This window comes from Rhinichthys klamathensis, unplaced genomic scaffold (genome assembly GCF_029890125.1).
Source record: "Rhinichthys klamathensis goyatoka isolate OS25496 unplaced genomic scaffold, OSU_Roscu_1.1 h1tg000092l_1, whole genome shotgun sequence".
Lineage (NCBI taxonomy): Eukaryota > Metazoa > Chordata > Actinopteri > Cypriniformes > Leuciscidae > Rhinichthys > Rhinichthys klamathensis.
Window position 1 is genome coordinate 3,893,576 of NW_026606631.1, and position 26,443 is coordinate 3,920,018.

The 26,443-nt window shown below is 39.7% G+C and overlaps 1 protein-coding gene and 2 non-coding genes across 3 annotated transcripts in view; 2 read left to right on the forward strand and 1 right to left on the reverse strand.

Moving 5' to 3' along the window:
* Window positions 1-29: 29 nt before the first annotated feature.
* trnar-acg (transfer RNA arginine (anticodon ACG)) lies at window positions 30-102 on the forward strand. Its single transcript has one exon. It is a non-coding gene; the product is annotated as a tRNA-Arg (tRNA).
* A 1,472-nt stretch (window positions 103-1,574) lies between these two features.
* trnar-acg (transfer RNA arginine (anticodon ACG)) lies at window positions 1,575-1,647 on the reverse strand. Its single transcript has one exon. It is a non-coding gene; the product is annotated as a tRNA-Arg (tRNA).
* Window positions 1,648-3,777: 2,130 nt separating this feature from the next.
* Window positions 3,778-26,443, forward strand: part of ces2b (carboxylesterase 2b) — a 31,745-nt gene continuing 9,079 nt past the window's right edge. The window contains exons 1-18 of the mRNA XM_056252164.1: window positions 3,778-3,899; window positions 5,390-5,579; window positions 5,692-5,830; window positions 5,918-6,051; window positions 6,960-7,113; window positions 13,324-13,428; window positions 13,527-13,625; window positions 13,734-13,880; window positions 13,997-14,074; window positions 14,402-14,549; window positions 14,664-14,813; window positions 15,284-15,356; window positions 23,373-23,533; window positions 23,620-23,809; window positions 23,888-24,029; window positions 24,107-24,240; window positions 25,150-25,303; window positions 25,400-25,504. Of these exons, the coding sequence (XP_056108139.1) occupies window positions 3,821-3,899; window positions 5,390-5,579; window positions 5,692-5,830; window positions 5,918-6,051; window positions 6,960-7,113; window positions 13,324-13,428; window positions 13,527-13,625; window positions 13,734-13,880; window positions 13,997-14,074; window positions 14,402-14,549; window positions 14,664-14,813; window positions 15,284-15,356; window positions 23,373-23,533; window positions 23,620-23,809; window positions 23,888-24,029; window positions 24,107-24,240; window positions 25,150-25,303; window positions 25,400-25,504 (2,382 nt within the window). The 5' untranslated portion in view covers window positions 3,778-3,820. The remainder of the gene's footprint in view (window positions 3,900-5,389; window positions 5,580-5,691; window positions 5,831-5,917; window positions 6,052-6,959; window positions 7,114-13,323; window positions 13,429-13,526; window positions 13,626-13,733; window positions 13,881-13,996; window positions 14,075-14,401; window positions 14,550-14,663; window positions 14,814-15,283; window positions 15,357-23,372; window positions 23,534-23,619; window positions 23,810-23,887; window positions 24,030-24,106; window positions 24,241-25,149; window positions 25,304-25,399; window positions 25,505-26,443) is intronic.

A 26,443-nucleotide genomic window follows, 5' to 3' on the forward strand; every position in this document is an offset into this window, starting at 1 on the left:
TGAGTCTATTTCAGCTGCAAAGTCGTATCGGGCCAGTGGCGCAATGGATAACGCGTCTGACTACGGATCAGAAGATTCTAGGTTCGACTCCTGGCTGGCTCGGTTCTTTTGAACTTCGGTTCTTTTGAACTTCAATTCTCGAAACTGCATTGTGACGGTGCTAATCGAGTCTGGCATGGATGCTCGCATAAATATGTACGTGAAATAGGCACATTAATTCAATATCATATAAAAATAAGTCTTTACAACTCATGTGATGATTCATTGACTGAATACGTTTCGCTTCGTGTTAGTTATCTTCAATAAAAAAAGCATATAGGCCTACTTGAATCCTTTGCTAACCTGACACTGCTACACTGAAGAAAGAGGTAAAAGGTGACCTAAACCAATGTTTTTAAACTAAGCCATTTATGGCATTTAAGCGTTAAAAGAGTGGAAGTCTACTGCCCTCTCGCGGCATCTCCTCATAGATTAAAATCAAAATAATATCTGTTAAATGCCTCTGTTTCATAGAATATCTCCCCTGCTGTAATGAGATGCACCATTGGCGCCTGAATAACGTGATTATAACATATTAACATGGGAAACTTCATGTAAAACAAAATATTTCCTTTGTATTAGTTCAGGTAAATAAGTATGTAGTAGCAAGGACATGCCGCGAGAGGGCAGTGCGGTTCCGCTGTCTTGAACAACACGAGAGAGACTTTCCATTTACGTTGTAAAAACGCTGGGTGCACAAACTTTGAATATTTGTGAATGATTATCTGAAGCTGGTCCAGTAAAGAAAACGAATTAAACCTTGTGCGTCGATTTTAAAAAGTTACTCTGAGGTCCTTTAATAGAGGATAAAAAAGTCTGTGTTTAAAAACTGTCATAAAAATGTGAAGCTTGGGAGCACAGACCTAAGTTTGGTCTCATTTTAAAGAAGACCCTTAAAGCTAATTGTTGAATTAAAAAAAAGATTTTAAAAAAAGTGAAACTAAAAAAATATATCAAATTTTATAAAACATGTTGAATTCAAAAACTGCTAGAAAATCAAAGCCATAAATCTAAACAAGTTAGATGCCAGCAAAGCTCCACTGATACACACAGACAGTGGTTGGATTTGTGATTTGCAGTAAAGTAGATTTTTTTTCTGTCTCTAATATCACACGCGCACACACAATTTGTTTGAGTAGCCTACACATACAAACCACACTCTGACATCCACACAAATATGTCAAATGCCAAAAGACAAATGTCCTTAAGGACGCACAAGGGAAAACTGTAATTTTTACTCTTGGTACTGGCTGTTAAATCATAATTTTGTCTTTTTTAAACTTAAAAGCTTTGACGGTTTTTATTTTCTTGAAGATAAACAAAACAGTGGCGAATTCGACGAAACGTATTCAAACATAAAGGAATAATTTCAGTCGAGCTGTTAAGATTGTTTTTATGACAAACTGCAGTGACCCAGATTAATATGAACCTTCACATACATTGTAGGTGCGTCCTGTGTCCATTCACTACACTGTTTGTTGCAATGTCATGTTCAAAACCGACTTAAACGAACTCGAGAATCAGTTCAAAAGAACCGAGCCAGCCAGGAGTCGAACCTGGAATCTTCTGATCCGTAGTCAGACGCGTTATCCATTGCGCCACTGGCCCGATGCATACCCCTAACACACTGAACTCTCAGACAATTATTGTATTATTACTTCGCAAGGTATTCAAAACATTCAAACTTAGCAATGCTTAGCTTCACTCGCCGCGGTTCAGGTACATGAATCACAACATTTGATGTTTTAAAACTTTGCAGGTTTGAATGCACATTATAGCACATTAGAACGGACATTGTTCTGTTTGTAGGTTGAAATACACATATATCCATATATTTATTTGATCTGTACTTATCCATGTAAGGTCATTGTCTCATTGACAAAACCCTTATTTCGTCATTATGAATAGGCACTGGGGTAAAGGGAATCTTTGATGAATTACAGCCACTATTTGATAAAGGTCAATGTGTTGCCAGATTGAAAGAAAACACACCACTAAATCATTTTGTGTGATATTTTTTAACTTTTAATGTAGTTTGTTGTACTATTTATTATAAATTATTTATCCGTGCACATCATAATTTTTTATGCATGTGCCATTGCAATCTATAATCAAAATAACTAGTAAAAAAAAAACCTCCCTCAATCAATTCCTGATGGACAAAATCAAGTCACGCCATACATTACATTTTTCTTGTTTGAAAAGAGTTTCATTTGGATATAACCACCATAGGCATTGAGGAGGACAAGCCAAACTCTGTTTGCCCTGCTTTAACCTCGTGCACGAGCAGACTCCCGCTTGCAAATCCCGTCATGTAACGTTAAATAGCGAATCCGCCATGGCGCGAGAGCAACTGGCTTTTAAAGGGAATAGGAGATGAGACTCTGATTGTTTTTTTGCACGTTACGGCCAAAACACACCCATTACTCATTAAGAGAATAGGGACAACCCGACCATTTCCCCCGTCGTTAAATTAGCAAAAGTGGACCGGATTCAGATTTCGGACACGCAGTGCACTTGCGCCGTGCGCTTTAGACTATGCCCGTTTAGGGGGCTTTCACACTGGGCTCGTTTGCTGCGGTCTGAGCGCGGCGCCCCCCGCAGTGTTGGTCTGGTTTCACACTCAACTTGATTCTGTCTATGATCGAACCTTGGTGCGTTTGCGTGCATATTATGTCATCGCAAACGTGCACGGCGCATGATAGAAAACAGAACGCGGGTCAATATATATATATTTTTTTATTAATTCGCTGGTATTATGCGCAGTTGAGTGAACAATACAGGTTTACTGTGCGTGTGTCACATAAGGTGGCCTTCTGCTGCTTGCAAACGGACTCTTTTGAGGAGACAGTGGATTTCCAAATTTGGTGCCCTAGATTTCACGCGCAATGCACGAATACACTGCATGCTCACTCTCGCTCGTACCCAAGGTAAATCGTCAACACTATCATCCCTTACAAGTGTTTTATTTAACTGAATACATCACAATGAGCTAAAACGTATGCGCAGGTCACTTTACTTCCTGAACAAGTGCGCACCCGAGTCCGTGTTGCTTTCACATTCACGCGAACCGCGGCACGGTTCGGGAGCAACCGAACTCAGACCACCTCCTCCAGGTAGTCTCGGGTTCGGTACCCCAGTGCGCACCCGGGTCCCATGACAGCGTTCACATTAGCGATTTTTCATGCGAACCGTGCCCCGTTCCGAAACTAAACTGCCAGTCGTCAAAATATGGCCCTAGACCAGGTTTGAGTTGATCAATAGCGCAGTCTATTTCAGTTGCCTCAAAATAGCAATGCGTCATCAAAGCGCCTGAACCTATTTTTTTACAGTCTATGGCCTGAACACACCTCGGTTTCAGACCAGAGCACAAATGGGCGCAAAAGCATTTGCTACAACGCGCAGACATCCAGTCTTTTTACATTTTTGACATATTATATATACAAACAAAAGTGAATGTGTGCATTAAAAAAAAAAATATATATATTTGCAAAAAGTTTAAATGGATTACTTCACAACTATAGGCTATAATTACACCTAGAACTGCTTTTACCGTTCTTATTTCTTCTTTATTCTATTAAATCCCTTTTAATCCTTAAAAAAATCCTTTAGATAAAAAGACCACCACCAAATCAATTTAAAATAGTTGTTTTTTATTAGAAATAATCTGGCAACCACAGTTCATAAAACAAAGTTCAAAGTTTGGCCAGATCACGCAGTTGTGTAAATAACCGTGCAGAGCTTGTGAACTCATTCTGCAGCAGGACTGACCGCTCACGGCATGGCGATGAGGGAGTGTGTCGTGCTCTCACTCATGCTGGTCGCACTGACTCTTCAAAACACTGTGAAAGCAGAGGATGGTAAGTCACATTAATGTGTCATGAGTGCGTTTACTTGCACAACAGTACGCTAACTCTTTTCTTGTCAAGATAAGAAAACGACATTTATACAAGCTTCGAAGCAATCGTGTTTTCACGCGTTTTTCTTTTACTGTATGTTTTTTTTTTGACGTCAAAAAGTAATCGGACATGCATGCACACATTGACGACTCCGCTGGAAAGCAATGTATGCTGTTGCTTTAGTAAAATTGGTTTACTAAACGGGAAATTCCGTCGAAAGTGCATTCACAGAAGTAGGTGTGTCGATCGGGGTTTGCTTTAATAAAACACTATATAATGCGTGTATATGATGCATAGTTTCAGATGGAGTACAGCATATATAAATTAAATAAATATAAATGAACAATGACAACAGTATAGGCTACAGATGTATAAAATAGTTTAGCAATTATAGCACACATTAAATTAAAATAAAGTAGTTTCAGATGAAGTATAGCAAGTGTAGCATATGCAAATTAAAATAAAATAAATGATACCAGTAAATAAATACAAATTATAAAATAATTAGCATACAATATTATAAATGATTTTAGATGAAGTTTAGCAGGGATAGTAATGTCAATTAAAATAAAATAAATCAATCAATATAAAATAATTAGTGTAAAATGTATAAAATAGTTTCAGATGAAGTATAGCATAGGTAAAATAACATCAATATAAAATCAATATAAATTTGAAATGATGAGCAAATTATAGGTTAGTAGAATAGTATTTTAATTATGGTAATTAATAGTAAAAAAGAAATTAAGGCTAGTATTTTAATTAAGCATGTGAATTGTAATAAAATCCAAAAAGTATCCAAAGTCTTTTGAAATTTTCAGGACATCCAGCGGTTACTTTTTAGTATCACTAAGTCACCTGTGCGAGAAAAAAAAATCTGCATCTTTGCACCGTTCATACGGATTACATAATCAGACGGTATTTGCTTTCGATTCGAATTTGCTTGTTTAAAAGTGGACATTTCAAGCTTTATATAGGTATATTTAAGCACCATCTTAAGTTTAAATGTTAGAAAAAGAAATCAATTTTAAGACATCTTGCCATATTAAAAGTGGACGTTTCTGAAGAATGACCCATCTTCTCTTATAAAGATGAAGATTGACATTGTTAATTAAAAAAAAAGCACATAATGTTGTAAAAAATAAACAACTTATGTTCTGTTAGATCTGTTTTGACTACTTTTTTTGTATAATTATATCTCTAGGTAAGGTAGGCACGGTTTACAAATCTGAGAGCGTGGATTAGAAACTCGTGGGTACGGTTTATTAATCCGTGGGCACGATTTGTTAAACCGAGGGAACAGTGTAAGAATTCGTGAGTACGGTTTATAAATTGAGGGGACGGATTGTTTTTTTTTTCTCCCACAGATGACTTCCCGGGTTCCGTAGAAAACTCGTACCGTGAAAAAATCCTTTAAACTCTATCTCTCTCTTTTTAAATTAATTACACAGGACCTGTCCTGCAAACCAAATCTGGGGTCCTGAAAGGATCACACATGAAAGCAAAAGGAAAGGACACAGTCGTCCATTCTTACCTGGGAATACCGTTCGCCAAGCCACCCGTGGGTTCATTGAGACTCGCTCCACCCCAACCTGCAGAGAAATGGGCCGGAGTGAGAGATGCTACAAAACAGCCGCTCATGTGAGAATAAATCCAAGCTAATCCACCAGTAGATCAATGCCTTTGCTTCAGGTCCTAGATTTTACACTGGAGAGCAAGTAGTGAAACTTGTGTTACTCTGTGTCTGTCCCAGGTGTCTGCAGGATAAGCAGATACTTGAAGACTTGGTGGCCAATGTATCTATGAATATAGAGGTTCCTGATTCAGCAGAGGACTGTCTTTACCTCAACGTCTACACACCTTCTAAACCTGGAGCTAATGACAAGTTGCCTGTAAGTTTGAATGATTTTGTTGATGTTTATGTATTTTAATATTATATGTATTTTATGCATTTTAATAGTATTTTAATGTTGCAAAAGGTTATGGTTTGGATCCATGGTGGAGGTTTGTCGATGGCCTCTGCGTCCATTTTTGACGGACATGTTTTGGCTGCCTATCAAGATGTAGTTGTGGTCCTGATTCAATACAGGCTTGGCCTACTTGGATTTTTCAGGTAAAGACTAATTGTTACCAACATAAAGATCTAATAAAATCCTAAATAGTTTCAACTAAATCTAAAACATGCTTGAAATGTGCTAACAACCTTTAACTACATGATAGAAAATTAACATGCTAAAACATGAATGTAACTTCCATGAATGCAAAGACTTTATATATAGAAAGACTGTGCACTCATATTACTATGAATGGGAGAAAGTGGAATGCGCAGTATGTTGGAATAAGTCCCACCTTCTAAATAAAAGATTGATAGATTGATAGATTGATAAAGTTATTGTGTCACAGTTGCTGTAGAAACAGTCAGTGTTTTTGAGATGCACACTTAGGACGGCACATGTGCATTGGCTGGTCCTGCCTGAAAAATAAGCTTTTTAAGTGCTATTTGAGCACAAGAAATGACATTTATGGGACAGTTCATGTCAGATTTTGTTGCTGATTTGAAATCTTTTTAAAATACTTAAATCTTTAAAAATATTTAAAACCTTCAAACTTCAAAATTTTAAAACTATTTCAGTCTTACAACTTGTTAAACCATTTTAAACATTCAGACTAAGCTTTCTCAAGCATACATCAACGTTTATCAACAAACTTTACTGTCTAGTTCTAAATAATATCACTGGCAAGATATTGAAGCACTTTTTCTCGTTTTACCTGTCCAGGTGTTGGAGTAACATTAAAAGATGACAAATCAAACATTATTAAGGTCTAGGTTTGGTTTGCATTCAGCAGGCCATGTGTTTTTGGACTTCAGACTTGCATGTAATCTGTTTTTGAATGGCTATAAAGTCCTACTAGTTCATGATTGTGATGCTTTAGAATCTCTGATTGATTAGTTTAAATGATTCAGTGCAATTGAGGTTTAAGGTCTCTGATGGAGTTGTATGATTGTATTCTGCCCTTTAGCACAGGAGATGAACATGCGCCAGGAAACTATGGTCTTCTGGACCAGGTGGCTGCGCTTCAGTGGGTCCAGGAGAACATCCACAGCTTTGGGGGCGACCCTGGATTAGTGACCATCTTTGGAGAGTCTGCTGGAGGAGTCAGTGTGTCTTTACATGTAAGAATTTATAATTAAAATATATATATATTCTGTAATATTGGCTTCTTTGAAAAGATCATTTTCGATATTTGGCGATATTATGCCCCTTTACAAAGTCTTGATTCACACAGTTGCAGCACCTCTCTTCCCAGTCTGCCAGTAACGCTCTGTTTAGTTCCTGTCTCTATGAAGCCCCTCCTTTTAAAAAAGCAAAATGTGCTCTGATTGGTTGGCTGGACCAGTGTGTTGTGATTGGTCAACCTCTTCGAGCATGTTTGGGAAATGTCACACCCCTTACCATAACCGCAAGTTCCCTTTTGAAGGAACTCCTCGCTGTGTCAGTTGCTGACTCTACGGAGACATGTCCTGCAAAACCCTGTGTCTGAAGCATGTGAGAGTGCCCAGACACACAAAAGGGTGCCTGCATTACACGTCATCAGCTTTTTTGTCTTCAGGAAGCCTCTTTGTTTGAATGCGATGTGAAGATTAGAGTCTGTTGGAGCGCATTTAACTCTCGAGGGAGCTAGATATGCTCATTGGAATGCATTTGAGGTAAGAAGTTCTGTTCTTGCTTGATTCTTTTTAGATGACAGGGTTTCCGCGGGGTTGTAAAAGGTAGTAAAAGGTAGTAAATTAAATTATGCCAAATTAAGGCCAGTAAAAAGTAGTAAAAAGTAGTAAACGTCATCTGACGAAGTAGTAAATTTTCGAACCCCCATCCAACTAGGCCTATGAGTTTCAATTTGTGTTAAGTGCAGGACTTTGTTCTAAAATTCGCGTGGATTTATTTATATGTTGCGAGTAGGACCTGTGCGATATCATGTGACGTGGTGTTTGTTCGTTCGCGCGCGCTGAAACAAACTGGGTACCCGGCTGGCCTGGCTTGCTGCCCAACCTGTTCGCGAGTTCGCTTCTATTTCAGTCATCAGTCGGCCGCCAAAGCCATATTTGATCGGTAGCCTAATGTAGTCAATTTCACCATATAGCCTACATTATTGAAATCAAAAGTTGTATTTGTTAACATTAGTTAATGCACTGTGAAGTAATATGAACAAACAATTCATGTATGTTGTAAACTACGTAGTATTTTCAGGTTATTTATGTTATAATGTGTAGAAACATTGAAAAAAAAAAAAAAAAAAAGTTTAGACTGGAGTGAGGTGAAACCAGAAAAAAAGTGCAAAGCAAGTTGTTATCTAGCAGCAATTTTTGTTATTTAATTTAAAAAAAAAAAAAGTATCTGGCAGCTAATTCTGTTAAATTTTACAGTATATGGTAGAAAATTAGACTTCAATAAACTTTTAAAATAAACTTTTTAATGCTCCGTTTTTATTCTACTTTTTGATATTGATATGATTATACCAAAACAATTATCACGTCCAGCAAAGAAGTATTTTTTTTTTTAAAAAGGGCAAGAAAGGATAAGTGTCTGTCGGCCACCACCGAAGACCAATTTTGACCAAGGAAAAAACCCTGGACATTATGGGGAAATGCAAGTTTTCGAAGATATTTCATTACTTTACTTGTCTCTATATACGCCACTACAGTTGCATCTTGAAGTCGTGATGGTATTAAAAAATATAGTGAAGGTATTAAAAGGTATTAAATTCATTTTTAAAATTTCTGTGTATACCCTGTATTAAATGAAAGATAAAATATGATAGAGCAATAGAATGAACAGTGACAGAAACAGAAGCATGCTTTTTAGCAGGATTAATTAAGCATGAAAATATCTGAAGGAAATATATATTTGATGAACAAATTAAGCCAACTAATATGATTTATATTCTTTTGGTTTATCTACTAATACATTTAAAAATTACAAATGCAGTGAAAATTCAGGGATCGGTTACGGTATCGATATCGGCGAGTACCAAAAATGAAAGTATTGGTATCCGTCTCGTTCTGCAAAAAGTGGTATCGTGCATCCCTAATTGAAAATATTTAACGGGTTCGCGTGAGGGAGGAGCAAAGCAGTGCCATATTTGAAGCACATTTAGAGATGTGATTAAATAAATTGCTGTTTTGGGATAGTAATTTCACTGCTTAAGTCTGTGTGTGTGAGAATGTGTGTTTGTGGGTAAGTGTGTGTGATGTGACACACTTTATTATTAATCTTTATTAAAGTTTATGGCTGTTAAGTGTCATTTGTTTTTAAGTGCCAAGGTTATTATTCACCTTATTAGGGCTAAGGGCTAACGTAATGGTTAGGATAACTCAAGGGCTAGGGTTAAAGGGGTCATATAATGCCATTTTTGTACAAGTTAATATGAATCTTTAGGGTCTAAATGAAAACTTTGTAATATACTTTTATCAAAAAGTCTCATTAGTATTTTAAGAAAACACTCATTTTACCAGCTCAAAAATAGCTCTGTTTTCAGCACGCCGTTTCAGTGCACAATCACATGCCTTTAAATGATAATAAGCTTTGGTCACCCCGCCCCTCTGCGTACACAGTTTTTAATAACACAATAACCATAACGCGTTGTTCATTATAAACGTGGGATTATGAATTATATTGAGAACATTGTAACGTTACATAGAATATATGTCGTGTTGGTAGTAAAAAATATTGTGGAGGTAGTAAAAAAGGTAGTAAAAGGTAGTAAATTCATCTCTATGATTCCTGCATAAACCCTGGATGAGAATCAAGCGTTTGCACAGAGCACGTTCGGCTTTTGAGGGAGCTGAATGCATTCATCCTGGAGCATGTGCTGTGAGAAGCTCTACCCTTGCTTGACTCTCTTGAGGGATGGGAGTTGAGAGTCTGCACTTCGTCGTTCGGATCCCATTGCTGCCGAGGGCGGGATTGATCATGGGGAATGTAGGTGGAGCATGGGAAGCAGTCTGACAGGAGACTTTTTTTCTTTTTAGGCTTTTCCTCCTAGCTCTGTTGTTCTCATGTCGGTTCAGGAACCCCCTCTGCGGGTGCTTCTGACCTGGCTGAGAGTATTTTAATGTGGCGTGTCTAGTTATGAGGAATTAGATGCGGAGAGAGAGTTGAGGCAGGTGTTATTAATAATACGCCTCCTCCGCTGCCCCACATATAAGTCTGTGAGCCTTTTATTTCTCCCAGATCTTCTCATTGAGTTGTCGAGATCATGCAGGAATCTGGTTCAGCTTGTATAGTGTGTCCTGTGTAGGTAAACTACAGTATTCACGTGAGGAGGGACTGTGAATTGGTCATTCAGTGGTTGCTATAATTGCTACAGAGAGGCATCTGTGACAAGGAAAATTCTAAAAATGTTCTTATTGATGCTCTGATGTCACACTCTGACCTCTACGGACTGCCGGTGAGGCGGTAGTAGAGAAGTTACAAAGGCGAGGTCTCAGTCAGCAGCTTTCAGGAGATATATCCCTGACTGGGGGTCTGTGAGGGTTGAAGGAGTAGTATTTAGCAGAGAGGGAGGAAACATTATCCCTCTCCCCCCATTCAGTTTACGTTGATTTTGGGGTCTGCCTTCATGGTCCTGCAGGTGTTTTTTTCTATGGAGGAATTAAAGAGGTCTATCTACAGCTTTTTAGGCTTGGAGATTAGAGCGGTGCAGTTTATCTCTGCTCGCTTCTCTTGAAGAACCCTGCTTAATGCTCACATGGGCTTAAGCTCAGAGTATGGACTAACGTTAAGAGCTTGAGTCGTGATGAGATGATGCAATCCACTATCTTATCTGGTACTGAGGGCGGCTGAAGGTGTTGGTCATGGTGAGATAATGCAACCCCTTCACTTTTAAAGGATGCCCTCCCTCCAGCTGGAGGTGTTATGCAGAATGTGGCCGCAAGGAAGAGCAGGCTTGATGGTGTTAGATTTTGCTGTATTTGGCCAAGCAGTGGTTGGGTGGCTCGCCAATGTATTAGATTTCTCCAATACATAAAATAAGTAAGCTTGACCAGAGTTCTTGTGGGGAGAAGAATTTATTGAAGGTTTGTAGTGTAGCAGTCCTTCATCAGCGATGTTAACATGTTGCCCTTCAACAATCTTAACCCAAAGTTCTGTCTGTGAGACAGAACTTTATACATGAAGACAAAAGGGCTACAAACAATAGAAAACTGTTAGGGCAGGGGTGCCCAATCCTGCTCCTGCCGATCGACTGTCCTGCACAGTTCATTTCCAACCCTAATCAAACACACCTGCCTTTAATTTTCAAGTGATCCTGAAGACCTTAATTGGTTGCTTCAGGTGTGTTTGATTAGGGTTGGAGATGAACTGTGCAGGACAGTCGATCGGCAGGAGCAGGATTGGGCACCCCTGTGTTAGGGTCTCCCACAGGAGATCGATCTACCCTGCAATCTACTCTGAGCAATGCTGTTTCTTTGTCATTCACACCAATCAGTTTCTGTGGGCCATGCCCCTGTATGGGCCATTCAATTTCTATAGGCCATACATCTGTATGGGCCATTTGGGTCACACCTTTACAGACACAGATAGAGTTGATTACTTCTGAGGCACAGTAACAATGTAAATGCATCTGACTAAAGTTAACTGAAAATACACATAATCTTTCAATGGGTTTAAAGGGGCACTTGGCAACTCTAGCCTTTTCTTAGCTGATTTTCACTTTTTGTTGTCGCATGTTTTCTCATCGAGCTCCCCCTACAGCTGTGCGGCGTATATTTTCACAACACTGTTATAAAAAAAACTCACTTGCGGCACCTTCCTCCCTCTTTCTACCGCTGCTTATGTGCATTTGTTATTATCGGAGCCGGCCAAGTTTATCGTGTGGAGCCATGTCTACCGAGGTGGGTAATACATCATACACAGTATCATAGAATTATGTCGAATCGCCATAAAGCAGTTTGTGTTTCTCGCTCGTTCTCACTCGTTCTCGCTTCTCACGAGACTTCCTATTTCCAACTTACCGGGACGTTAGTCCCCATGTTGCAAGGTTGGTTTTCCGCCTGGGAACGCTGGGGGGAGCGGGGAAAGTCACCAATCTCTCCAGAACAGGTTATTAAACCATTCAAATGATTTCTAAACGGTTTTATCAAGTTGAAATAGTTGCCAAGTGCCCCTTTAAAAGCCTGTGTTTTTATAACACTTCAATCATCAGTTCCTCCTCCCGTGTATTCAGCTGGGAGGTGTTCGTGTAAATCTGTATCAATCTGTTCATGGGCAGATTGGTACAATGTAGTGGATTTTTTGTAAAAACCCCACCTATCATTGGTAGCCCCCTCTAGAATAGGAGGTGATTTTGCCGTATAGCACACTTCCTTGGTGAACTCGCTGGGATAAAAGCATCTGTTGAGTTGAGCTTGAGTGACTGGGATTTGAAGTAGGGTTGAGCTCCCTAGCAGGGTGAGCATGAGTAGAGCTTGATAGCTGAGATTGAGTATGGAAAATTGCACTTTCTCACTTGTTGTCCTCATCAAATTGTCATATTGGGTTTGAAGCAGGATTATGCTCCTTGTGAATGGGTTGATCCCTGTCCCCAGGCTACTGTAAGGTTACAGTGGGGCTTTGAGTGTTTGTATCACGGTTTGCAAACCATTCTCTATTGCTTCTTCAGCCCATTATTCTTGGAAGCTGAGGAATTCTTTCTTTGCATGCTCCCTTCGGTACACTGCTCCCCTAGGCTTGTTCAGTCCTGGTAGGGTTATGTGTAGAGTTCCTGTGAGCAACACTGTATTTCATCTATCGCCTTGTTCAGCTGCTAGATGTAGTGCTATGGATTTAGCTGAGGTTATGTCTATAGTCTCCCCTGTTAGCTCTGCTCTTAGGGGCTCTGGGCTGTCCTGCAGCTGTGGCTCGGACTGGTTTAATACAAGAGTTCACATTTCAGAAACCGCTGAGCATGGAGGCTTTGGGTTTTTTCCTGGAGTCTATAACACCGAGCTTCTAGGTAGCATGGCTGTGGTGTCACAGGATGTGTCTTATTTGGTTGCCGATGCATTTAGGTCTCTCTGGGTCGAGGCCTATCAAGTACTTCAGTGCTTAAGCCTGACAAGGTTGTGCTTGGTCACCTTCACAGTGCATAGGCAAGCATTGGTCAGCATGGTGTAGTGCAGTGGTCACCAACCTGACACAGGGTCACCACAGTGGTCAACCAACACATTGAGAAGCCAATGCAGTTACAAGTTTTAGTCGCAAGCTCTTTCTAACACTTTTCATTGGTTACATATTTGCAAGACCCATAAGGCTGATATTCCAATAAGCTCAAGTATTTTTCAGTCAAAAAAATTAGCATTATGTCATTGAACCAAAACATTAAAATAAAATAAAAACATTCACAGGTTCTATCACCATTATCTGCAAACCTCTTCGATCATGCTATCGCAGAGAGCGGTACAGCAGCAATGGATGCTATAATGAGTCCCAACCCTCTTGCATTAGCTCAGGTCAGTTACACCTGTTCAAATTCTAAACAAATTCATTTAGAACTTTCTGTAGTAAACATTAAATAAATGTAATGTAAATATCACTTGTTTCTATCTAGGCTGTAGGAAATCTATCTGGCTGTGATATTTCCAGCACAAAGACGATTGTTGACTGTGTGATGCAGCTGACAGAAGAAGACATCTTGACTATCGCTAAGGTCTGTCTGTCCAAATACTGGAATTTCTCATAGAATCTATGTGACCACTCATAAATGTATGCAAACAGTCCACCTATGCACTAAACGGTGTGTTGTCTTTTGAAACAGGAGCATCCAGTGCTTCTTTTTGGAGTGACAGTGGATGGCCATTTCCTTCCAAATCCTGCAGCAGATCTTCTTCAATCCCACCAGTTTAATAAAGTGCCTCTGATCACTGGAATCACTAATGATGAGTGTGGATATATGCTGCCAAGTGTAATGACAGACTTCTTCACTTTTACAATTTGTAAAAAATACAAACATGAGATTTGTTTTTACAAAAATTAGAACTTCAGTCAGTATATTCACATTTAGCAAATGTTTTTCCATAGTTCTTTTCACCTCCAGGATGGACAGATGGGATGGACATAGAGCAGATCGTGCCGTCTTTGACCATGTTTAATCATGCTGTAAGAGAGTTTTATCTTCAATTATATGTACATATATAGTCCACCAAAGCCAAACTATTTCAAAAGTCGTTATAAATAAATTAAATCATAATTGAATAACAACTTTTGAAATAGTTTGGTTTGGTGGGCTAGATCTGTGCCACTGTGAGAGCAAGTGTGGACTTGCTACAGTCAATAGATGTTGGCAGGTGGAGCTGGTGGAGGATTTTAGAGGAACTCTGATAGTAAGCTGCAAGACTAGCCTATATGGTTTGTAATTTAAAAATGCTTTTTAAAAATATATATTTTTAAAAAATAATATTTCTGGTCTATTTGTATCCCCTTTAGCTTCAAGATCAGGCAATTCTTGAGCTTGTTTTAAATGAGTATCTGGGCACATCCACTGACCGGATCAAAATCCGAGATGGTTTTCGAGAGCTGTTAGGAGACTTTATGTTTAACATCCCAGCTCGCAAAGTAGCGAATTTCCACAGAGGTGAGTTTTTTTGGGGTTTTTTCAATGTGAACTGTAGAAGTATGACTGTGTTCAATTTGTAGAATGCTGTTTCAGTGATGCACTACAATAATTATCAATTTCGTCTAATTCTAGATGCTGGTGCACCAGTATATGTGTATGAATTCCAGCATCCTCCCAGTATACTTCAAAAGAAAAGACCTAGTTTTGTTGGAAGTGACCATGGAGATGAAATTGTATTTGTTTTTGGTTTTTGCTTTGCAGATGGACATATAAAGCTGGAAGGTACAACCCCAATAATATTAGGAAATATAACAAACAGATTTAGTGTTTTAGAAGTATGGTCACATTAGCGAACTTTAACAAGATTTCTCAGAAAAATGGTCCATTGTATCTTGTCAGCAGTGTAGCGTTGTATGAAGCACAGCTCACAGAGAAATCACTTTCAGACCAAGCAGCTTTCTGTTGGTCAACACAGTGAATTTGCTTTAACACGTTGTGAAATCTGCTTGGCGAAATCTTTCGGTCACACACGAAATATCCAGTCATGTGTATTACTATTTAAATGACTGGATTTTTTCGACTGTGAAAATGTGCAGAAAAACGTTAAATGTGACCATACCTTAAGATCTCAAACTTTAGTCTCATTGATATAATTAACCACAACAGTTGTCAAAGTAAGGATTTTATAGGTAGTGACAATTAATACAGTGTTGTTTTTCCTATTTGACATCTTTCTTTCTGTTTTAATTCAGATAAACTCTCAAAAGAAGAAAATGAACTTTGTAGATCTGTCATGGATTACTGGGGCAACTTTGCTCGCACTGGGTGAGTGAGACAAATCTCATGTCCTAAATTTTGCAGAGTTAGACGTGTTCCTGGGTCAACATATTGTGTTGATACTGGAACAACATTATTGTCTGAAAATGTAATCTAACCCTACCCATAAATTATCCCTAAAATCAGAGGGAAATGATACGTGAATAACACTGATGTAGAAGCAGTGAAGCACCTAACCCTGGTTGTAAGCATAAACTTGACATAAACTGTAAACTTGTCCCTCAAATCTGATTAGTTGATTGGAATGTTGTTCCAGGATCAACAAAGATGTTGCACTTGGTAAAATCAGGTTCTGCAGACAAGTCCAGTTGAACATTTTCAGGGTGGTAGACGGATATCAAAAATAAAAAGCTTTGATTAAAGGATGAAATTCTTGAAAACATTACCAAGTAGTTTGAGGAAGGATGTCTTTGAGGAAGTTTGTTCAAATATTATAAATATTTGAAACAATTAAAATGTCTGCCAAATTAAATCTTGTGGTGCAACCAACATGCAGAAACATACACTTAAAACAGGAAGTGATATCATAGTGAATACCCCTGCCGTCCTTTTGAGTCAATCAGTTAAAGTGTAAATTGCAGGTTAACCACCACAACCAATTAATATGTAAATTAAAGTGCTCAATGTGTATGTAAAAATTTCTGTCTTAAAATGCGTTAAAATAACATTTATTGGGGTTTCTTCAAAGGTAGCATGTTTTTTACCGTAACTGGGTGATGACGTCATAAGAGGGAGCGCGGGCGGTAATGCACTCACTCTGTGTGTGCCGGTTGAGGGAGAATAAAACGATTCGCGGGACTCCCTCAAACTAGAAATATCTATGAATAAAACATAAAAACGAATGCATTTTTATTCATCTGTTGCAGAAAAGCAATAAGAACTAAAACAAAATAGAAACGGTTTACAGGCAGAGTTTATATTTCTAACATATCTGCAGCGATGAGCGATGTAGCCAATCACAGACATATGTGTTGATTTCTTGAACGCAATAATGGCCAATCAGAAGCATTTACGATAGACTCCCCTCACCGCTCAAAACGGACTTTTTGTTCAGTGCTAAATTCTGTATGCTGGCAAATCTTCTAATTATAACAAACATAGTGTATATATTATGAAAGATTCATTGATAATAACAGAGATGTGTGAGATCGCAATGAACTGATGTCATCTTTTTAGGAATTATCATGGAAGCGCACTTTGCGCGCAGTCATGCCAGACCATGCACGCAGTAGCCCGCTTGCTTTTATGTTATAACAGTGATCAGGAGCATGTATTCTGATGTGTATGGTGGCGACACGTAGGCTAACTTGAAAGTATTTGGAGTTACAGAAAAAAAGTCTTTTTGCGGGTGGGAGCGGGACAAAACATAAATGTTGCGGGCGGGAGAAAGTAATATAGAAAGTAGTTGAGAACGTCAGTTATTATGACCCACGTATTGTAAAATAAATAAATAAATAAGTTTACAGTAGGTTTCATTTGTTAACATCAGTTAATGCATGATTTCCATTACACGAGAGTAGATGTTAAAACTTCATGCTGATTTGTACTCGGCTTTCGCCAAGATAAGCAACACTAAGACGTAGCTTTACAGTAAACTATGCTTCTCCATCCATTTACGCTTCTTTCCATATGGTGGTTTGACTCCCCTTCTGTCCGGCGTTAACGACTGCAGTGTACTTGGCGCGTCAGCACACACGACGGCTGCAACTACAGTGTGGTCTCCCTAGTGGACCAGCACGACAACCGTCTGGATTGAGCCGAGTAGGGGACATCTCTAGGGTCTTCAAGTGGGCACCTTTCGTCCTCAGTGTTTCGTCGACTAGCCCATGACACCTCAAGAGGGCTCGACAGTGACTCTGGCGTCCCAGAGTCACCCCCCTCCGTCCCCCACTCAACTCAGCCCAGCTTACTGACCTCTACATCCCTCCTGCTGCTGAGACCTAACCACAATCTCACAATCTCTCCGCAACCCGACCATACGCGCCAACCCATTTGACTAACGCCGGCTTCACACTGGCAGTTGAAATCAGCTCCGATACGGCTCCGAAACGACCGGAAGTCATTCATTTCCTATGGAGATTCGCAGACCGCATCCGAAACGGGTCCGACCGAGTGCGGTGCGAAGAAAATCGTGTCCGTTGGTCATCCGGATGCGTTCAAAAAATTGAACTCTTGCGAAAAGCTACGGACGGTTCCTATCCGACAATTCCAGCGGAAATTAGCGTTGCTTTGATACTGATAAACAAACCCGAATTCTTATCGTTATAAAATCATTATTTATTTTATTAAGTTAAGTTGTTGTCATGTCATTTTTTTATTTTCATGATTTGCTAACGTTATTAGGGCAGTTAATACAATTAAATTGTAGGCAGACATCGAACTAAATGTGATATAGTGGTATAAATTATATTGCGTATTATGGAGCTGATTTCAACTGCCAGTGTGAAGGCGGCGTAAGGCTGTCGAGCCCCACTGGTGCGTTAATGCAGTTTCAGTGGCAACGGTTCCGTATGGCATACCACCTACCGCAAAACACAATATCTGCCCAACCACCCGTCATTCACGCAATATACACAGGAACGTAGGAACCGTTTGACTAAGGCTGTCGAGCCCCACTGGTGCATTAATATGCAGTTTGAGTGGCAACGGTTCCGTATGGCATACCACCTACCGCAAAACACAATATCTGCCCAACCACCCGTCATTCACGCAATATACACAGGAACGTAATGACTGTAAATACTATACAACCTATACAAATAAACCAACAGACTCTTCAAGTTTTTCAAGAATTCTTCTAAACCGCGTGGCGGCCTGTACACAGCCAGCTAGAATCTTTCTGTCTCAACCACAGCCAGTTGCTGCACCTTTCTGCTGCTTCAGATAAGTTCTTTACTGTGCGACGCAACTCTTGGCCGCTGAATTTCGACGTCTCTGAGGAACCGGGTTGTAGAGTGTGCCACAAAACCTTGACAACCCACTTCCACTGGATAAACCTGGACTCTCCATCCTCGCTGTTCTGCTTCAGTGGCCAGATGAGCATACCGCAGTTTCTTCCTCTCATATGCCTCATCTACCGCATCCTCCCATGGCACTGTTAACTCTATCAGTTGAACAATGCGTGCTGATCCAGACCACAAAACAATATCTGGTCGTAGGTTAGTGGTGGCAATCTCAGGTGGAAAAATAAGCCGTTGATCAAGATCAGCCAGCATCTTCCAGTCCCTAGCAGCTTCCAGTTGTCCTGGGCGAGAATTGGTCTTAGCACCTTTTCTTGGTGGTTGCTCGCCTGGGCGGAGAAATATTGTCTTCTGCGTGTAATGTTTTGCTAGAACAGGCGGCAACTTATTGGTCATACTACGCTTGCCTTCCAATGCTAAAGCCAAACATCGCAATACTTGGTCATGGCGCCAAGTAAACCGACCTTGCCTAAGAGCCACCTTACATCCTGTCAAAATGTGCCTTAATGTGGCAGGTGATGAACACAAAGGACAAGAGGGATCCTCTCCTACCCAGAGGTTTAGGTTCTGCGGTGATGGGAGAACATCATATGTTGACCTAATAAGGAAACTGATCCAACTCTCTTCCATTGACCCAAGCTCTTGCCAGCCCATCTTGCGTTGTTCCACACTCTCCCATCTCATCCACTCTCCCTGCTTGGCCTGTGAAATGGCCTTTATACACCTCATCCTCTCCTCCTGCTTTCGCACCTCGTTGACTACCAGCTTCCTCCTTTGAGCTGGGCCTGCCTTGTGCCATTTAGGAGGAGCTAAACTGAGCCCAAAACCCCCTCTTCCATGCTGTTAAGGTCAGCCTTTGCCTCTACTACAGCTTTCTTGGGGCTGTCTCCCTTAAACAATTGTCGCGTGACTCTACTAAGGTAATTTCCAGTCTGACCTTGGCACACTTAACCTCCTCGGTTAAAGCAGAGACTGGCAGCTGCAATATTCCTTTACTATAAAGTCCCACTCTGCTGAGGCAGCGTGGAACTCCCAACCATTTCCTGATGTATGAACTTATTAACGCTTCCAGCTTATCCACTGTTGTCAAAGAAACCTCGTACACAGTCAGTGGCCACAGCAACCTCGGCAGTAGACCAAACTGAAAGCACCAGTGCCCGGTTGCATAAAGCACCTTAAGTGTAATTTTCCCTTAAAGTCGCCCTTATGTTTCCATTAAACCTAAGGGTGTTGCAGAAAAATACCCTTAAGTGTTACTTAACGTTTTTTTTTAAGTGAAACGTCATAAACACTTAGAATTTCCCTTAAATGCTGTTTTTTCACTTAAAGGAGCTGTATGTAAGAAATTTATTTCAATTAATCATAAAATGGCCCTGAAATGTCACTAGACATTAAGAAATCATGTACATTTCAAATACTTATATCACTGACAACAGTAGTCTGGCCAGGATATTGTCATTTAAAAAGTGCAGTTGCAGCCCTCAACTGATGTTGATGTTGTCATGTTGTGTTTTGGTCTGATGCTCCACCCTCCACCTATCTACCAATCAGGAAGACAGTAGTGTTGCGGCATCCAGGTTGCCAGCTCTGCTCTAGTTACCACAGCTGCAGCTCGTCACGTTCCTGCAGGCCCGTCGGAACAGGACAGGCAAACCAAGCAATTGCTTGGGGCCCCGAGCTGGACTGGGGCCCCAAGACAACGACTGTTTAAGAATAAAATGCAACGACAAACTGTGAGCGCCCCTTTGATAGTCAATGCAGTAAAGTGCAATGACACTGTTATCGGAATCCCCCTCAAGGGGGCCCCCTCAGTAGTCGCTGACAGCAGCCAGCCAACCACGCGATCTCTGCTGCCGGCAAAATACAAACCTCCTCGGGAGTTATCATGAAGCGGAATTATGCCTCAGGAAGCCAGAAAAGAAAGAAGAGAAGGTTAAGAAAAATACCAGATAGTGGTAAAGTAATAAATTACACTGCATAAAAATAGCTCTACTTGTCTTGTACAAATGGTGTAATTTTGTAGCAGGTAACATAAGGCTAGCAAAAGTATGTTTGTTAGCTACCTACCTGACGGCAAATGCTGCTTGTAACGAACAGTTTGTGCACATTTTTTTTCGAACGGACGGAATATGGTTAACGTTACATACTGTAATATGTTTTTTAACGGTTTAAGGAGTTCCAGAATCACTATTTATCGTATGTAATGACATGACATTGCTATAGCTAATAGGTTTTGATGAAAGTGGCATAGCATAACTATTCCACCGTGATAATCTATTTACCAATGGGGGTTAGGAAAACCACACAATAAATTCCGTGCATCAAACATTAGCTTGGGATGTTTTTAAGCATTGGTAGTGAAAGCAGCATCCCTTCCCTTCTAATATCAAAATATGGAAATGCTAACATATCTTTAAGTTTTCTGTAACACTTTATAATAACAATCATTAATAGATGGTAAATTGTTAGTTATTTAATATTTAGTTAATTGTCATTTAAATGTTAGCAAACAGTCTTTTTACTTAATAAATAATTTGTAACCTTACCCATCTATAAACATTATTTAACCTGAAAAAGGCAGAGGAACATGATTTTTTCATAGCTTATGTCACTATAATTTTTTATTTTTTTATGCACAGTATGCAACAGCAGTATTTACACTGTAAACCTATTTTATTCATATAAAGTGTGTGTAATTTGGGGGGGGGGGGGGCTTGGGGGGCCTCCATGTCCATTTTGCTTGGGGCCCCCAAATTCTTTCAAACGGCCCTGCGTTCCTGCTGGATCCTGCAGCCGATCTGGCAACCTCGAGTCAGGGAGGAGGGGGAGGGGATACACCACTCTACAGTAATTTGAAAGTGATTGCAGTACTAGTTTTGGCCACAATCTTACATACAGCTCCTTTAAGTAATCGTTAAGTGTTGCATAAAACCCCTTAATGGTAATTTCCCTAAGTATAACTTAAGGTTTGGAAATCGTAACCTTAAGAGTAACACGGACAAAAATAAGACGACATGGCTGAATTTATGGAACCAGCTGAAGATCATAGGGAATAGGGAGAACCCTTTGGACCAATTTAGCAATGAAAAATTGTTGCTGGAATACCGATTTGATCGACGCGCAATATTTGACATCGCTATCAAACTAGACGGCTGTCTGTCTGTCATTACACGCGACTCGCATGTAAACTATCACAACGTTAAGTCAGTGCGCGCACGGAGAGTGTGTGGCCGACCCGTGCAGAAAAAAATTCACAGGAGAACGAGATGATTCTGTGTTTTAAAAGGAATCATGACAGAAGAAAACAGGTATGCTATGGAAATATGCTCAGCTGTATTTCGAGACACAGAGCCAGAAGTGCGTTCACAAAACCTAAACAAATGCCAAAGCATGAGACGGTGAACAACACAAACTGCCGCCACGTTCGGAGCTAACGCGGTGTTGCGTGATAGCGTCACTGGACTGACACGTGATATTCCAACATGTTAGTGTTTTGCGTATATACGGCAACAACAGACTTTTATAACGTGAATCCAGGATCGCTGCCGTGAAACACTTAAATGTTTCCCTTACCTAAGAGAACCGTTTAAGAGATTTTATGCAACACCCTAAAGTTGTTCTCTTAGGTAAGGGTAAATCGCCCCTTAAGTATCATACTTAAGGGAAAAACTTAAGGTGCTTTATGCAACCGGGCACTGAGTTTTAGTTTGCCTGGTAGAGCACAGCTGTTAATGCTCCTTAACCCTTCCACTGCTTGTCGTCTAACTTCTCCCACTCGAACTGTGTCCTTTAGATCCCCATCTTACTATCTCCCAAGACTCGATAGTTAATACGATACAATATATCATGATATATTGCGATATGATACATATTGCGAATTTACGATATATTGCAAACTTAAACAAAATCTAAATTGTAAAAAATAATACAGTGGAAAATACAACTTGCTGTGTACCAGCTGAGGTATTCTGTTATGTGTATCACATTATATTGATAACTCAGCAGAAAAATAAAAACTTCCATTCCAATTTATTAGCAAAGTTATTTGCATTGCAGTGTCACTGAACAGTGAACACACTGAAATATTTGAAGTGCATATTGTGTCACTGAACACTTTTAACTAAAAATGAAGATGTCACAAAATTTATAAAACTGAATTTTCTTCTGTTGAAAAGAAAAGTTATTGTGACAAATGTGGGTAACCAAACAGTTGCTTGTCCCCTATGACTTCCATAGTATATATTTTCAGCAGCTGTCTGGTTAGCCACATTCCTCAAAATGTCTTCTTTTGTGTTCCGCACAAGAAAGAAATTAATACAGGTTTGGAACAACATTAGAGGGTAAATAAGAACAGAATTTTTGGTTGAACTATCCCTTTAAGGACAAGCGGCAGCATGTTTACTGTCATTTTAAGACCGGCACGCATCTAATATACATGCATATGACGCAACTGATTTTCTCTCAAATGTTTGCTTTCACAGACATAACCAACTGTGTTTATGTAAACCTTGTGAGTGATACATTATTAGCGCAATAAGACTCGAAAGATAACTTAGTCCAGTAACCAGGCGCTGTTTGGGTTTTAGTGCCAGCTAGTGCGCTTTGGGTGTTTGCGCTCAGGAAAGCGCATGTTAGAACAGCACGCGAATGAAACGTTTAACCGGCAAGGCTTTGAAGCACATGCAAATAATGGACTTTTGTCAATTGCAGTGTCCCGTGAGTGTAATTCCTCTTCCTTAACATGTGATATGTGAATGTACGTCGCGTTGTTGAGACGGAGGCGCAAGAACTGCAACTGATAGAATGCACTGTAACACAATACTACGATGATTCGTGGAGGCATTTTAATCTTCCACGATCAAAAATGGTGATATCGCACCCCCTAAACCAAAGTGCACCGGCACCCACATGTCGGGTCTGCGAGCTGGAGGCGCTCATATTTTATTTTTAATTTTTTAAAACTATATTAAACAAATATGTATAGAATGCATTTCTAAGAGTTCGGCACATGCATTTTAAACTATATTTTAAAAACCTTTTTCAGGTCTCCGAATGGTCCGGGCCTCACATCGTGGCCTGCATTTGGAGCTGAGGCTGAGTATCTCAGCATTGGACTGGAACAGAAACCTGGAAAGGACCTGAAGGGAAAACACTTTAATTTCATGACTCAAACCCTTCCACAATTGATAAATAAGCGAAAGGAAGGCAAGTTATCAGAGTCAGCATCGTTTCAAAATTGGCTAAGGCTCACTGTATAATATTAAGAATGGTTGCACATTTGTTTTTGACAGGACCTGTAGCACATACAAAACTAGGATCTCTAAGAGGCTCCTTCATGACTGCGAAGGGCAAGGAAACTGTTGTCAATAGCTATCTAGGTGTACCGTTTGCAAAGCCACCCGTGGGCCCCCTGAGACTGGCTCCACCACTACCTGCAGAACCATGGCAAGGAGTGAGAGATGCAACCAAACAGCCACCAATGTGAGATGCCACACAGCTGTATTTCAATTCAAATGTGTTTAGACATTTCCAGTATCTAATGTACCGTGGTTTCTTTAGGTGCATTCAGGACAGGCAAGCGAGTGTCGTTGAGATGGAGTTTCTCTCTATGGATGTGGAGATTCCTGAGGTCTCGGAGGACTGCTTGTATCTCAACATCTACACTCCAGTCAAACCTGGTGAAGAAGACGCCAAGTTGCCAGTAAGTTCAACAAGAGCGTTTTGTGACTGAACGTACTCGTAGAAATTGGGTCGAGAATGTTTCCATGTGTTTTCTAGGTCATGGTTTGGATTCACGGTGGAGGACTTTCTCTTGGTTCAGCTTCCGTGTACGATGGCTCCGTTCTGTCAGCGTATCAGGATGTGGTCGTGGTGCTGATTCAGTACAGATTGGGACTGCTGGGATTCTTAAGGTTGGTGCCATACATTATTTCTCAGCTGCAGTTTCCCTGGATCATGTGAAATGTATTAATATGAGGTGCAAATATTTGCTCTGACAGCAATTTGATTCAAGTGTGATTCTTAAATAAATGATGCAGTGCATAATGAAATCTGATACAATTCATAATATTTTCATGAACTTTTTATTATTATTATTATTATTATTATGGCAGTTCAAGCATAAAACCTCTCACTCATGAGTCTCATGTTACACACAGTTACATTGTTATTACATCAGATGCTTTATAATTATTCAAATAAATAATCATAAAAATAAATCTGTATTAATTAATTATTTAACAAACTATTAAAAATAAGATGGAAATATAACTGGATTAAAAATCCACAGTAGAAGATTGGAATTTTGATTTAATGGATTTTTACTACAAGTAGGTACAAACTTAGTCTGTAATTTTCTGTAAAGTTAATCAAATCTGGATTAAATTTCCATAGTCATAGATTTTTTTAATGCTTTTTTAAATTTCAATAGCCGTAATATTGTTAAATTTCTTTTTGTAAATAATTTGTCATTTTCAAATGTGTAGGTTGACTACAAAAAAAGAAACTTCTTTTTTGTAAAGAAACAAAAGTTATAGGTATTAGTAATTTTTTTTTTTTTTTTTTTTTAATCAACTAATCACATCAATACATTAGGGCTACCAAAGTTAATTTGTTAAATTTAAGGATGAATTAAATGTTTAATGGCATTAAACTATTGCAATTAATGCTTGTAACGTGGCATTAAAATTGATTTATGCTTTTTGTGCAATGTACGTATTAGTGATGCTCTGAAATTTCTGAAACTGAAAAGATTTGGCCAAAATCATTGACAATTGCCCTATTATGTGAATACATTTTTCTGTATTTCATTCTTTTGGCAGCACAGGAGATGAACATGCGCCAGGAAACTATGGTCTTCTGGACCAGGTGGCTGCGCTTCAGTGGGTCCAGGAGAACATCCACAGTTTCGGGGGAGATCCTGGATCAGTGACCATCTTTGGAGAGTCTGCTGGAGGAGTCAGTGTATCCACGCTGGTGTGCATCTTTATTTAGTAACTGTAGAAACCATAATTCAGCTGTAATGATTGTATAGAATGATGGAGTCACTTTCTGTGTCATTATGTCTTTAAGATTCTTTCACCATTGGCTTCTGGTCTGTTTCATCGAGCCATTGCAGAAAGCGGGACTGCCTTTTGGCATGGTTTAGTGATGGCTAATCCTTTGCTGATAGCCCAGGTATCATTTCCTTTCATAACCTTCTTATATATTCATCATTTTGTTATTTAAGGGTGTATTCACACGTGCCTTGTTTGGTTCGATTGAATCGAACTCTAGTTCGTTTTCCCCCTTGGTGCGGACCTTTTGGGCAGGTGTGAATACAGCAATCGAACTCGGGTGCGGACCAAACAACCGAACCGAGACCCAGCTGAAGAGGTGGTCTCGGTACGGTTCCAAACGAACTCTGGTACGGTTCGTTTGCGGTGTGAACATGAACCGACCCAATTGCAAGAAAGCACTGCGCCTTTGAGTTAACAGGCTTCCGTAGTCGGAGATTTTGGCATAATGGTTTGTGTTATTGTTGTTCAAGTGCGAAAGAGAATTCCATTCCGGCGCGCTGTCTGGCCACACGATACTGTTGCGCGTCTTTCTGCGCGTCGTGTGTGTACGTCATTGGAATGGAATGAATGAATGAGTGTGTGCATCAGGACATTCACATACAGAGCGTTCTCTTTAGTCTAATCGCGCATAGATGCAAAAAAACCTTTTGCAGTTCATAACGATAGTTACAATACAAGGATGATCCTGCGTTAAACTGGACAAACTTAAATCGCAAGCGTTAACATTGACACCACTTGTTAGCAGTAGCCTATATACAATAAGAATCTCATTATTTGAATGTGTGAACATAGCCCCTCTCTATGAATCAAAACTTTATACCTTATCCGTCTTCTGCGCAGTTTCTTCATATTGCGTTTGTACAGAATAACACAAAATTAGTAAAACAACAAATATTGCAGTACGAAATATCTCCATGCTGAGCCTTTTTTGCACTTCCTGATTTCCCTACTTGAGAATCCTTGTCCAATGAATGGACGACCTTAGCACATGTGTGGTTTTGTTGACAAATTTTGGTTCACTTGCAAAAAGAGCAGTGTGAAAGCGAACCGTACAAAA